The 14,638-nt window shown below is 36.3% G+C and overlaps 2 protein-coding genes across 2 annotated transcripts; one reads left to right on the forward strand and one right to left on the reverse strand.

Moving 5' to 3' along the window:
* Positions 1-6,293: 6,293 nt before the first annotated feature.
* On the forward strand, positions 6,294-12,572 carry LOC122587088 (WAT1-related protein At3g02690, chloroplastic). The gene is made up of 7 exons (XM_043759163.1): positions 6,294-6,879; positions 7,388-7,435; positions 7,539-7,661; positions 8,246-8,395; positions 11,406-11,577; positions 11,660-11,720; positions 12,266-12,572. Exons 1-7 carry the CDS (start codon positions 6,334-6,336, stop codon positions 12,366-12,368), a joined length of 1,203 nt encoding a protein of 400 aa, XP_043615098.1. The 5' UTR covers positions 6,294-6,333; the 3' UTR covers positions 12,369-12,572.
* Positions 12,573-12,596: 24 nt separating this feature from the next.
* On the reverse strand, positions 12,597-14,081 carry LOC122587087 (uncharacterized protein At1g65710-like). Its single transcript, XM_043759161.1, has one exon. It carries the CDS (start codon positions 13,993-13,995, stop codon positions 12,688-12,690), a length of 1,308 nt encoding a protein of 435 aa, XP_043615096.1. The 5' UTR covers positions 13,996-14,081; the 3' UTR covers positions 12,597-12,687.
* Between the last annotated feature and the right edge of the window lie 557 nt (positions 14,082-14,638).

The raw sequence follows: 14,638 nt of genomic DNA on the forward strand, positions 1-14,638 counted from the left end.
AGAATTAAACTAATACGTTCAGATATAAAACCAATAGCAACATGAATTAATAATAAACATGGATCTACGATAAACAGTAAAGCACGTTCCAACAGAATCTAAACAAACAGAGTAAAACAATAAGTGTCTACATGATCACATTGATCCAAACAAGTATTCAGCCTACTAGCCTAGCATATTTAAAGGAATAACAAAGTCTGAGAAGATAAAAGACATAGTTCAATAATAAAGAGTAAATAAAGATGAAAGATCTAGACCAAGAGTGAAGATCCGAAGGTGTTTAGATGCTCCAAAACCTTCTTGGAATATGCAACTTCGATCTAGGGTTATTCCTGGGCGGCTAGGGCTGCTGAATCGGCTCTCTCTTAGGGTTTTGAGGGTTAGTTCGACTTAAATAGGGGTTTAAGTCGGTTTCAGATCTGGGCCGACCAGCGGCGTTGGTGGGCTGACCAGCGGTGCTGGTCCTGGGTTTCCTTGGGCTAGCGGCGCTGGTTGGTCGAGAAGCGGCCGCTGGTGAACGAGTAGTGGCGCTGGTTAGCTAGGGAGCGGACGCTGGTGAGTACCAGCGGCGCTGGTTAGGCGGCCAGCGGCCGCTGGTGGCTGTTGTCTTGCACTTGTGTCTTCATTTGGCTCCCAAACCACTTCCTTGTGTCTTGTAACTTCATAGGCTTCCTTCTTGAGTCACATGATGTCATTTACCCTCTCTCGTATCTTCCGGGAACCTGCATAATCACATCATTCATTAAGTACCAATAGTTCCGGAATAATAACTCATTTAAGCATAGAAATGAAGCCTTTCTTTAGGGGTTTTTATCACAAAATGGACGCTCATCAATGGGTAGCTATTTGTGGAGCTTAAGGATTATGGCTTTAGTTACCCATAGTTGCATTTACTTACGTAGACATTTATTCAGCCGTTTGGCCATTATTATGTCGGTTGTCTTTTACGTTTATTGTGGATTTCATTTGGGCTATTGTGATGATATTGTTGGTAAAACCTTTTAAAATATTCATTATGTTTTATTGATTCCGTTAGGGATCAGATGAAATTTTAAAACGACGCTTCCGCACTTTACTTAACGGAGTTATGTTTAATGTTGACATTTTTTGAAATCCACATTTTTATAAGCAGGGTGTTACAGCAATCAAAATCAACCTACAAAAAGATTGGTTTCATATATCCATTGCTCTCTCTGTTTAACTGCAAAAAGGTACCGACACACTTAACCATCACCTTTTCAAAGATACCGTCGCATCGTGCGAGTACCCATCTAGACATACAATAAGGGCATCTCCAATGGAGCTTTTTACCATTAAAGTGAAGGTTTTTTTTTCAATAGCTTGAGGAATTTGAAGTCTTTGCAAAAAGATAACACTCTTTTATTAAAAGACATTTTTTGAGTTGTAACCATTGGAGCTCTCATTTGATAGAAAAACATAATTAGAGAACTAGGTAGCTCGAGCCGCCCGATGGGCGACATCTGTCACACCCCGACTAAGGCGGAAAACTCGAGATGCAAGATAAACTACACGCGCACATGGATGTTACATAGGAATAACTAAATGTATGCATAGATTAAACAGATATAAACAAACACATAGTTCAAACAAGTAAACATAGCTTACAACCCTAAGTTTTAGATGCAATCAAATAAAGTACGAGATAAGCTCCCACGCAGGGGAAGAAGTCAGGCATGTGCCATCAAACACATAAGTACACATGCAACACCAAAATCCTAGCCTGGTCTGCTACAGGACATCATGCTAAGCTCCTTAACCTCCTCTAATGCGATTCACATGTTCACCTGAAAGGAAATACTCAAAAGTGTCAACACAAAGGTTGGTGAGTTCGTAGGTTTTGTAAACAAGTGTCAAGTATGGTGCCATGTCGAAATATCACAAGTGTCAAATATGGCTATCTACTTACTTATGATAGCAAGAATCAAGTATCTCTATGCCACCAGAACTTACGGTATACTAGGCCTAACGGTGCAAGTATCAAGTATCAAGTATCTCAACTGGTGCCTCCATCTCCACCATAAGTATCAAGTATCAAGCATCTCAAACTCCAACATAAGTATCAAGCATCAAGTGTGAAGTATCAAGCATTAAGTATCATGATGCACATCATACAGTACAGTCAAATAGCCATAAATGATGATAGACATAAAGGCACGAGTATCCTTTCACCCCAAAATTCGATATATAAGTAAAAAGGGGCTACGAAACTCACAGTGATCTTGTACAAGCATGGTTTATAAGTACAGAGAACAAACACCAAGCTAGATAGGTTTTATCTATCAAACTCCAAGTACACCTTGAAGAAAACCTAAATATAAATCATACACATATTAATTCATGTGGTTAATTAATCATTGAAATAACCTTGATTAACTGATGATTTGGTCCATTGAAGATCTTTGAACGTTTTGACTCAAAACGAGTTTGAATGAACTTTAAATATACGAACTGGACGTCTATGAACTCACACATATATACCTTTAAATGTTAATTAGTTGTCTCGTATCTTTATTAATGGTCCTTCGCTTTAAGAACTCAATTAGGGTTTGCACAATGTTGTTTTAGATCGATTCATGAACTAGCTTTGAGGTTAGGAAATAGCCTTAGGTGAGATTAAATCGTGTGATAATGATGTTATGAAATGATTTGATGATTAAGGACCAAGTGTGGTATGATATAGAACGAGTACAAGTTGTTTAATGAATGCACAAGGTCGTTCTAGGGTTTGGAAGTACTCAAGATCGTCTCATGTTTTGATCAGGATCGTCCTAAGGTTTCAGAGGCACCAGATCGTCCTAGCTGACACAAGATCGTCCCATTGGACTCTTAGCAAGATCGTTTTAGCAGACAATAGGTCAAGATCGTCCTGGTTGCACTTCAAGATCGTCTTAAGGGAACAAAGGCTCAAGATCGTTTTAAGTGATTTAAGAGCAAGAACAAGGCACATGATCGATTCACGATCAAGTGTCTGAGCTAAACCAATCCAAAGGATTGGTTACCCATTAAACGTTCCAACACACCACAACATCACACAAGAACAAACGAGCAAGAACCAAAAATCAAGGGGGCTGCCCGGGACGATCTTGACAAGATCATCCCAGGGAGATCGTTTCATCATCCAAACGAGCTGAAACAAGAACTTAATTATCATGAAGATCTAGATCGATTTCGGGACTTGTTTGAACATCAAACTAGTACATATATACATAATAACACTAACCATTAACACTTTTAACGATTTCAAGACCATCTATAACATGTTTAAGGTGTGGCACATCAAGAACAAGTTTCCCTTATTTTCAAAAATGGGTTTTGTAAATTAAAGCATGTTATGACCCAAATTTGTTCACAAAAAGATTATTAAACACATTTAGACACAAACCCATTAGTTATTAACACGTTTTTCATATCAAAATCGGACCAAATCATCAAGAACATAAAAAAAGTACACTTTTATTTTGATCAAAAACTCAAAATTTGTTGTTGTTACCTGAAATCTGATGCTAGAAGTATGTTTTGATTATCACAAGGATGCTAAAAGTATAAGAAATTTTGGTTTAACAACTCAAAATCAAAAGATGATTTTAGTGTGTTTATGGTGGCTGCACTATGTGTTTTAGAGAGAGAGTGAAGATAGATGGAGAAGATGATGAATGAAGCTCTCTCTCTCTAACCCTCTATTTATAGTTTTCCATTATTAAATGATCTTAGTAAGTTTAGGAATTATTTGTGAATATTTTAGGACTAGAACTTTCATAAATACGAACATTTTCGACTTGAAACCTAGTATTTTATCGTATTATATCCTAGACTCGTCTTATAATTCAAGGTTTAAGATCAAATTGACCTTCCTGTGAGCACATATCTTAAGTCTAAAGCATGTCAAGAACTTAGATGAAATTTGAGAAAGTTATTTACTACATTTCTAAGACGGTTGTTACAACATCGGCTTTTGAAAATGTCTGCGTTATCAAATACTATTCTTTCGTAAAAATTTTATAAAGAAATGCATAAATCAAAAGAAAACAAAAGAAAATTTTGATAACATACATGTAAAACAAAATTTTACAAATTTTTTTTTATAAAAGACCAAAAACTTAAAGAAATGATGAATATACAAATGGAATATTAAAAAAAATACAGATTTATAAAAAATATTCTATAAAAGTTTAAATGTTACAAAGTGTTGAAAACTATTGTATAATACAAAGACAAAAAAAATAATAAATTAAACAAAAGTTATATATATAAAAAAAACTAAATGTTAAATCATCATAAACTACAACACATATGTCATTGTTATAAAGTATATATAATAAAGTTATAAAAAATTTAAAAAGTTAAAAAAAATATATTACAAAAAATAAGATGCTAAAAATGTCAAAATATAAAAATGACAAAATACAAGTAAAAATGTGAAAATATAAAAAATATTAGTAAAACATAAAGGTATATAAAAAAAGATGTTACAAAAAATTTTAAAAAAAAATTATATAACTTTAGGGGGTTCAAATAATAAAATAGAAACAAGAAGGACAGAAAAGTAAAAAGAAAACAACCACTGAACCAAATCAATTTTATGTTTAATAATTGGGATTATGGCACCGGAATGTAACCAACTATGACTCAATGATTATGTAATGTAGTGACCTTTCAAATTGGCTATCTGATGTAAGTACCTTCCATTTTTGTTCTTTTAATGTATCTTACCGGGTAACATCCTATTTGTAACCGGTAATGCCACGTTTGACGTAAAAAAGAATAGGGATTAAGGCACCGGAGTGTAACCAACTATGAGTGAATGGTTGTGTAATGCAGTAACCTACGAAAGTGTTAAAATTGATGTAAGAACCTCTCTGTTTTGTTTACTCGATGTATCCTACTGGGTTAGTCCGACGACTTTATACTCTGGTCATCTTCTCCGTCTAATTTCCGGCACTATCTTCGGTAACAACAATTTTTTCCGGAGAGCAAATGTGAAACTGTAACTCAATGTCTAACTTCAATCCCGAACACAAATCAACACTAGATATAGAAAGATGCATATATACATTTATTGATTTCAGAACACGATTCAATAGTAATCATACTCAAACCTTAATCCCCAAATCAGATTGTGTTATGATCACTTCATCATTGTTAACCAGAAAGATTCGACCATCCTATCCCCACCACAATCAAGATCCAGCAACTTTGGTTTACAATGGGGTAAAAGGGGGGGGGGGGGTTTGACAGAGAATGGCGACGGTGGTTGTCTGGGTGGTGGCTGACATCTGTTTATATTATTGGTGGCAATCGGCGGTGGCACGTGTCCGGATGTGGAGACGGTGAAGAGATGGTCGCACCTCCTAAATGGCAGAAAAAATGAGACCGAGACTACCTACTACAACCTCGTCATAGTCTAAGACCATTGACCATCCATTTCGTTGGAGTTCATAACTCACAACCATAACCATGACCGTACAATAGGTCAACCGGTAAATGAAAAGTACAAAAATGAGAGGTTCTTACATCAGATAGCCAGTTTTAAGGAACATTGCATAACATAACCATTCAGTCATAGTTGGTTACACTCTAGTGCCATAATCCCAAACTAAAACTAACAATATTACCGGCTACCGGTACAACAGGTCAACCGATACATTAAAAGAACAAAAATGAAAGGTACTTACATCAAATAGCCAATTTGAAAGGTCACTACATTACATAACTATTGAGTCATAGTTGGTTACATTCGAGTGCCATAATCCCTTAATAATTCCCTTATTAGAGTAGACGAGAGCAAGTATCCGCGCATTGCTGCGGTGAGATGGTGGGGAACCTAGGTCATAGAGTATGATAGGTTATAGGAGTTGATATGTCATAGAGTATGATAGTCAAATGCCTTAGCCATACGGGCTCCGCCATCGGATTTAAAAATTTGTCGAAAGTATATCGAATGACATCTCTAATGAAAGAGCATGAAATTTTAAGAACACCCACACAACTTTTATAATTTATCGATGTACGGTTTTTGAGATAAAATATTTTGAATGAATTGGAGGAATAATTGATTTATAGAGGAGAGAGAAAAAAGATGATTGGTTGAGATTTGAGGAGAGAGAAAGAGTATTATATTTATTTTAGATAAATATAGAATAGATAGGAGGGACATTTTAGGGAAGTACTTAAAATTAATATTGAAAATTTTAAGTTCAATGTTGAAAAGATAGGGAAAATCTGATTTATAATATAGTATAGATAATAAGATTATTTTAAAAAAAAAACAAGACAAACTGGTCCTAAAAATAAGACTAGTGCCTGGAGAAAAAAATGGCGTTCCGGAGCAGCAGCTGCCATGGTGCATCTGCCGTTTGCTATCAAATTCCATCGTTACCAATCACCACCCACCGCCGATTTACCAAAACCCACCTCCCGATTTGCCTGAAATTCAAAAGGGTTAGCCTGAAAACAAGGGCAACGACGTCTTCCAATTCAGAGCCAAGTAGCAGTGAAATCGAGTGTATTGGAACAGGAACAGATGTAGAATGTGTGGTAGCTAATTCCGAAGGAAAACAAGGAGGAGGAGCAGAATATGAAATATCATTATCCGAAAAAGGGTCTTGGTCTTCATTGATACAATTGGTATGGGAATGGGGTTTAGTCGTTTCTCCATTTTTCTTTTGGGGTACAGCTATGGTTGCTATGAAGGAAGTTTTGCCCACAACCGGCCCGCTTTTCGTATCATGGTTTCGCTTGATTCCTTCTGGATTACTTTTAGTTTCTTTTGCTGCTTCTCGTGGCAAAGATTTTCCATCTGGGTTCAATGCTTGGTTTTCTATTGCTCTTTTTGCTCTTGTTGATGCTACTTGTTTTCAGGTTATCACTCTTACTAGTTTTGTCATACATAGACATCTATTGCCATTATTTCCAATTGTATTATTCATCCATTTAGGAAACTGGGCATTTTTATTTCGAGACTTTTGTAATCATATGTTCAAATGTTACACAATAAGATTGAACTTCTAGTCTTGATCCCTTCAGAAAGAGCTCGTATCTCTAATCTCCTTAGGTAAACATCTTCGGAATGCCAGGGAAAGTATTCGTGTTCTTTATTGTATTTGCTTATTACTTCCCATGGTATACACACATCCAACCACACTCTAAGTTTGATTGTTGACTTAAATTCCATGAAAAGTGCCGAATTACAACTCTTCAAAGTGGAAGTTTTTAAAATTGGTTGGAGATGAGGGAATAACAATTTCTCTTTTAGGATTTTTTGAATATTAAGTAGCAGTTGAACTGTTTATTAACAACGAGATTTGTCTACGTTTTGAATTTATATGGACTACTGGGAGTCTAATTATGTTCGTTGGTGGGATTTCAGGGTTTTTTAGCAAAAGGATTGGAAAAGACGTCTGCTGGTCTTGGCAGTGTATGCTCATTACACTGCAGTTTCTTTGCATATATTTTTCTTGATGTTTTTCATCAAGGATTGTTACTTCCTTCAGAAAGTTAAATTAGATTTTCCATTACAGGTTATAATTGATTCACAGCCTTTGACAGTCGCTGTTCTTGCATCCTTGCTATTTGGTGAATCCATTAGTATATTTGGGATTGCAGGCCTTGTTCTTGGTATTGTAGGCCTTGCACTTCTTGAGGTACACATTAATTTTAGAACTTGTTTATCTCTTGGCACCGTTTCTTTCCCCCTTTATGGCCAGACACTATAGGATGTTTATCATCCAACTTTTGTTTCCTGACTATTTTCCGACTTTGCTTTATGCATAAGGATACAAGACTTGCTAAGGGGTTGTGTCGATGTGTCTTCAAACTTATTATATTGATTTGATGTCACAGTTGATCAGTTTTTAATGCTTTGGTGAACTGGTTATGGGTGTGATCCTCTAATCAGTTAGGTTTTATAAAGTTTTTACTTTTGATTAAAGTAAAATCGAACAGGGGTCCTTATTCTAGCTACCTGGGAAGGTTTGTGCCCTTGGTTTTGATGTACGCGGCCTAACTATTCTGTGGCCATATCTGGATTCTTCTCTGGCCAAAATGTGAAACTACCTTACAATTGTTAGCTATAAGTAACCTTTTCTTATAACTGTATCTTATAATGGTTCAAATTTTAAACCCCTTTGAAAATGGACATCCAAACACCCCTTTAATGTTTTTTTAATCTTGACTAGTCATTGAATAGGATAATTGATAAAATCTTGTAATGAATTGTTTTTTGCAGCTACCTGCCATATCATTTAAAGAGAATAATTTTTCTTTATGGGGGAGCGGGGAATGGTGGATGCTTCTAGCAGCTCAAAGTATGGCTGTTGGTACAGTCATGGTGCGATGGGTTTCTAAATACTCGGATCCTGTTATGGCAACTGGATGGGTAATCATCTGTAAACTTGCTCCAATTTTGAATACTCTTAAACTCACGATAAGATAGATGTTGTGATTTCGACTTGTTGCCTAACTGGTACATTTTACCACCTCAATAGTAAGAATAGTAACCTATAGTGTTGAATTTAATAACAAGATCATGACACTTATAAAAGTTAAAAAGAGAGAATGAATTGAATTTACATGTCATGATCATGATCATGTGGTTTTATGGTGACTATTAAGGCTGAAGTTCAAAGTGGATAAATTATTGTCCATCTTTTTATTGTCTTTCCTATTAGTAATTAGTATATGCAGAGGGATGACAGTTTTACACCTAAGGCGTTCTACTAAAACGATTCTCCCTCCTAATTCCACCCTTTGATTGTATCATGTGGCATGAACATATTATTAGGAGGATTTTTATGAGAATGTATTAGGAGGATTAATCATTTTCCTTTTTATAAATAACTAAAAATCGCTTTAAAAAGCTTAAATGGATTAAAAAGAACTCCGTTTTATCGCTAGGAGTGGGTTTTTAATCCAATCACTCCAAGCCATTCTAAAATTTTTACATCTAGAAGAGTAGCATGAATACGAAAAATTAACGACAGATGACAAAGTAAATCAAATCTTTGGTGCTGCTTGCTGAATACCACTTCATTTCTTAAGCTCCAAAATAAACCATAACCCACTATATACTATTATCTTTATCGTTTTCTTTTTATTGTGAGAGACACGTAGGCTGTCAAACCAAACCATCATATCCATCAGGGTCATAAAACACATCGATCCCACCTCTAACCATTTAGAAATCGGGGACCAAACTTTATGTCATGTCTGTCTTTTTAGTAAGATTGACGAGTATATAATCTATCAAGTAATACTCGCCATACAATGAACATTTACCTTCCTAGGAGCCACTGCATCCCATCTTGTAGCAGTTGGGAGACTCGACAATGTGACTGCATAAATAGCGAGGCGAATCGGTTTAACAATTAAAAACATCCAACCCCATGTATCTGCTTCCGAGAAAAAGGGTATCGACCAACTGTATCAATCAGATCTTGCAATTTAGTACCTTTGTGGCTTCAGCGCTTCCCCGAATTAGTGAGACCACTAAGTTTCTAAAGATCCGCAGTCAAACAGTTTTGGTTAGTGTCAAGTTGAAACAACCCATTGTTAGGTCAGCCGAATATAACAAAATTGATAATTGCAACCCTTAAACCACCCTCAAACGACTTCACCACTTTGTCCATTTCCAGAAGTAAGTTATCACCCATATAGGGGGAATAGATGTCTTGATATGACTAATTATCCCAGAAAACCATAACAAACAAAATGGGGTTAACCACAAACACAATCAATGAAACTTAGCCTTAATCTGCATAAGTAAGTCAATTGAAATAGATATAATAATGATATAAAAGAACACAAATGAAGACAATACCTGAATGGATAAACAAACGGACCCAAGCACCCTGAAATCCTTCTCCATTCGACACCAATTCGGCTACAAATAATCAAATGGGGACTATGGCTTGTGGTGGCTTTTCTTTTTTTCGAAATGAAACTGATTATGTGATAGAAATTAGGTTACTCCCTAATTACCCAGGTCTAACTTTCAATTAGTGGCATTAACGCCTCTTAGAGCCTCCATAATGACAATATCAACTCAATTAATAACACTGGTTACGATGGGAACATTGACAAACGTCTCAAGCACTCAATGGCAAATAACAAATTATATTAATACAATCGAACAACTATGTCAATCAATAGCAATATGCACACCACATTAATCATCTAATCAAACGAGAAATTAATTACTTCGCAATTAAAGCGATTAACAGCATCTAACGGCGTAACAGTCACTACTAACGGTTGACTAATGACATAGTCAAAGATACAAGGAAAAATGGTTTTGGATATTAGAATTATCCTGCACTTGAAATACTTGTTATTTCTGAAATGTGGCAAGATACAAAACCATGTTTTGTAAGGTCTACGGATATATAGTCACATCAGTATAAATGGTCAGTGACAAAGCTGGCGATATGGGCTGGACAGGTGGGTCAGGTAACTAGTAAAATGGGTTCGGGTCAAATTATGTATTATAAAGCACATGTTGAAATAGGATGCCTCTAGTTCGTTGGCCCGACAACACTATAATGTCCACTCTCTTACTCTTAATTAGTAATTTATAAAATACAGTTTTGAAACTGAAACAAATGAGAAATGCTACACTTAAGAATGATTTATAAACTTAATCTCACCAAGAAATGTTGGGAGAGAGAAAACATTAGTTTACTTAGTGTCATATGTCTTTTTTAAGCTTAATTTTGTTAGCATTTCCATACACTTTTGGGGACTTTTAATTGATATATATTACCAAATATATTAAATGATGTCCGAAATATTGGATTCTCTTCTGTGTGTTTTCACTTCTGCCATGCTATGTATAGGTTACTAACTAATGGGGGTGAAACCCCAGTTGTACCGCCATCATGTGATCACATGGTCCCACAGATGAAGGCTAGAGGTCACAGGTTCAAAACATGCCAAAGGCAAGTGGAGAAGTTATATCTTGTGATCCATGTGTGAGAATGGTGACTTACCGGGCATGAGTTCTATGTGGTGTGCGCTCTGGATACCAAAACGGTACTTGGGACCAGAGGGTTCCCACCCACTTACCTTCTTATGTATAGTTTACTATATTTACTAAGAAATGAGATTTGATTGAATGCATTCTGAAACTGAATATAGTGATATCCGAAGTTATATTAACATCAGATATAAAGGAATTCAAATTCGAAACTATGGGAGGATATGCATTTTCATTGTAAACAAGTCCTGAATTTGTGGCTAATTGAGGTTTCCGGTAACCATTTCATCCCTAGATCTAATAAACTGCATGATAAAAGGGCTTTAAGAGCCAGTGTTTCTATACTGTTGTGTATGTAATTTATTCAGCATTTTTTCCCACACAAGATTAACTTCCATTGAAATATTTTTTGCAGCACATGGTTCTTGGTGGGATTCCGCTAGCAGCAGTGTCGATTCTTGTTCATGATCCGGCTGTTAATGGAGGATTGAATGAGCTCACAACAAATGACCTTTTCGCGCTTTTGTATACCTCGGTTTTTGGCAGTGCTATCAGCTATGGCCTATACTTCTACAATGCTACAAGAGGTTATCTTCATCTTTAGTTGTGTCTCTGTTTTATCTGTTTATTGCATAGATGCTAATATTTTTCATGGTTGACACTTGCCAGGTAGCTTGACAAAGCTTAGCTCTCTTACCTTTCTAACACCAATGTTCGCTTCAGTTTTTGGGTAAGTTCAGTTTTTGCTATCATAAGGCCTTGCTATCATGGGCAGGAAAATCGTTAGGTCTTCTAGGCAAACAGTGTTCCCAGAGGTTGTAAATTGGCAAGATGGGTAACGGGGCTAAACAAATAATTTAGTTTATGGTGATTACGGGTTTGGCTGACTGGGACACTTTGCGTCACAAAGTTGTAAATCTTTTATAGTAATGTGGTTAATTTTTTTTGGCAGAATCACGTGTCTTTATAGTTTATACTGATCCAGTTTAAAAATATGATCTTGGAGGTGATTTATCCATTTCTTTTTTCAGCTTTTTTTTCTTTTTACCATTGGCCACTTGACGTCTTACAAATCAAGCTTTGCCCAAAGTGACGCTTTTATAAGGAAAGGAGTCAAATTTGCCACCTCTATTGCTAGAATAAAAAGCCTATATTTGATGTTTCATGAGGCATGAATGTAATACCATCAGGGGTTATTAGTTTCCAATGCATTTTGAAGTCTTGGGTTAGCATATCAGGGGTTTTTCTTATATTTTCATTCATCTTTATTTACAGTTTCCTTTATCTTGGAGAGACCTTCTCACCTGTTCAGCTAGCAGGAGCTGTTGTTACTGTTGCTGCCATATATATGGTCAACTACAAGAACGCTGTCAAATGAACGAAATTATTGTTATACTCATGTCATGAAGATCTAGCAATCAAAAGGACTGTAAATAGTGACCCAGTGGGTATATGTATAGATTTATAGATATACTCCGCGCATATCTAGTATAAAACAAGCATTCAATAGTACACACTGAAATATGCTTGTAGATGTACAATTCAATGTAAATGTTAACTTTTTAGCACATTTAAATGTAAATTTAAAGAGCACAACCCATGCATATTCATTGAAAAGAAGAATTCTATTACGAAAGGAACACCTGAAGGTAAGAAAATTTTACAGATACAAATGTCTATCACTCTATCAGTACAATTTATGTCAATGCTGCAGTGGTGGTTTTGGGAAGAGAATAAGCACTTCTACGACCATGCGTTGTTCCCTTGCTTGGATAATCCATGAAATCCTTCTTAAATCCACCCAATCCTCTCACTTTGAAGTTGTGAGAAGTGAGTTCGGTTTGAGAGTGTGGTTGGTCTCCAACAGCAGAAGCAGAAACACCATTAACCACCGTCCCAGATTCTATAGGTTTGTCTTTTTTGATCTGATGTTCAATCATAGTTAGGTTTTTATATCTGTCCTCAGAACACAATGAACTAGTGTTGGAATTGAGATCAGACACGGCCTCCATAATTGAGCACGCCTTGGTGACACATTCTGGAAGAACAAAAGCAGGGGAGGCGGCAGTGGCAGCATTAGGGTTATTTTGATGAAATTTGTGGATATCCTCCAGTAACAAACTTGCATACGAAGGTGGACCTGGACTAGGATCGAACTGTGTTTCTAGATTCATGTCGCGAGATAGCTTGCGGGTTCTTTTACCTGGTTGATTAGATGTTGCAGAGTTGTTGTCAATCTCCACCAATGATTTGCGTGTATAATACAATCGATCAACTTCCCTGGTATCGGTATGGTGTTGGTCAGTAAAAACCCTAAGGTCAGTAGGTCGTGCCTTGGCAGGGGATACATTTCGCTTCACATGAATCCTCTTAACACACACTTCCTCTTGAAAATTACAACTCTTATTAGTTGCAGGAACTGAAACCATTTTCACCGGATTGCTATTTCCAGCTATACTAGTATTTAAATTACGAAAAGGCGATTCAGATCTTCTTCTTGTTGTTCTACTAGGAGATATGCTAATTCTCCTTTCTTTACTACTAGACCTACTACTACCGTTCCTTGTAGCAGAAACCCCCCTAGCCCGACCCGCCCGGTGCTCATCATCAACATCATGATGGTAATAAAGATTATCGAAACGAGTATTCAAATCGAAATCGACACTCAAATTGGAACGACAAGACCTTTTTCGACTAGGGTTATCAAGTCGGGTGGTGGAATTACTCCGGCTAAGCCTACTACCACTACCACTACCACTACCACATTGTAAGATTTGATTATCATCATCAAATTCTTCTTCTTTATAAACACTAGTAGTAGTAGTAGTATTGAAAGTTGCATTTGTTCCATCATCATGACTAATTCGGTGTTTGATGACAAAGATTTCTTTCTTCTTCTCATGTTGAGGAGGAGGAGGGGGGAGAGATTTGAGGTCGGATTCGTGGTCATTAGGTGCCAGCGGCATCGTGGTAGCGGCGGTGCTCTTACTACAGCAGCCACCCATTGATATCTGTGCCGCCTGTGCGTGTGTTTTGAGAGAGAGAGAGAGAGAGAGAGAGAGAGAAGGGATTAGGTTTGTTTCGAATTTTGAATTTTCTGCGCAAAGAGAATAAAGCGTTTGGAAATTGTCACTACTATAATATTTTTTTTTTTAACATTACACTACTATAATTTACTCGTAATGTATAATGTACATATGAGTAATAAAGGAAAATGATTAATTCTTTTAATATAATAACTTAAAAATCTTCTTAACTTTTAAATGAGGGTAGATGAAAAAATTGGTGGGTGAGATCAGGAAATATAATTAGTGGTATCCATATGTTACTATCTAAATCTAGCATTAGTAGAATTTTTAGGCTAATTTGTTAAGAGGGTTAATCATTTTTCATAAATAAAAGCTAATTACAATTTTGGTCAAAGTTATTAACTGAAATTAATTCGAGGGAATCTCCATTATTTATTGACGAGAGCAAGTACTTGTGCTTTGCGGCGGTGAGAAGGTAGGGGTGATTAAATGTGATAGGTCATAAAGTATGACAGTCAAATGCCTTAGCCGTACGGACTCCGCGCTTGGATTTAAAAATTCGTCACAAGTATATCGAATAACATCTCTAATGAAAGAGCATGAAATTTTAAGAACACCC

Source organism: Erigeron canadensis, chromosome 2 (assembly GCF_010389155.1).
Source record: "Erigeron canadensis isolate Cc75 chromosome 2, C_canadensis_v1, whole genome shotgun sequence".
NCBI classification, from domain to species: Eukaryota; Viridiplantae; Streptophyta; class Magnoliopsida; order Asterales; family Asteraceae; genus Erigeron; species Erigeron canadensis.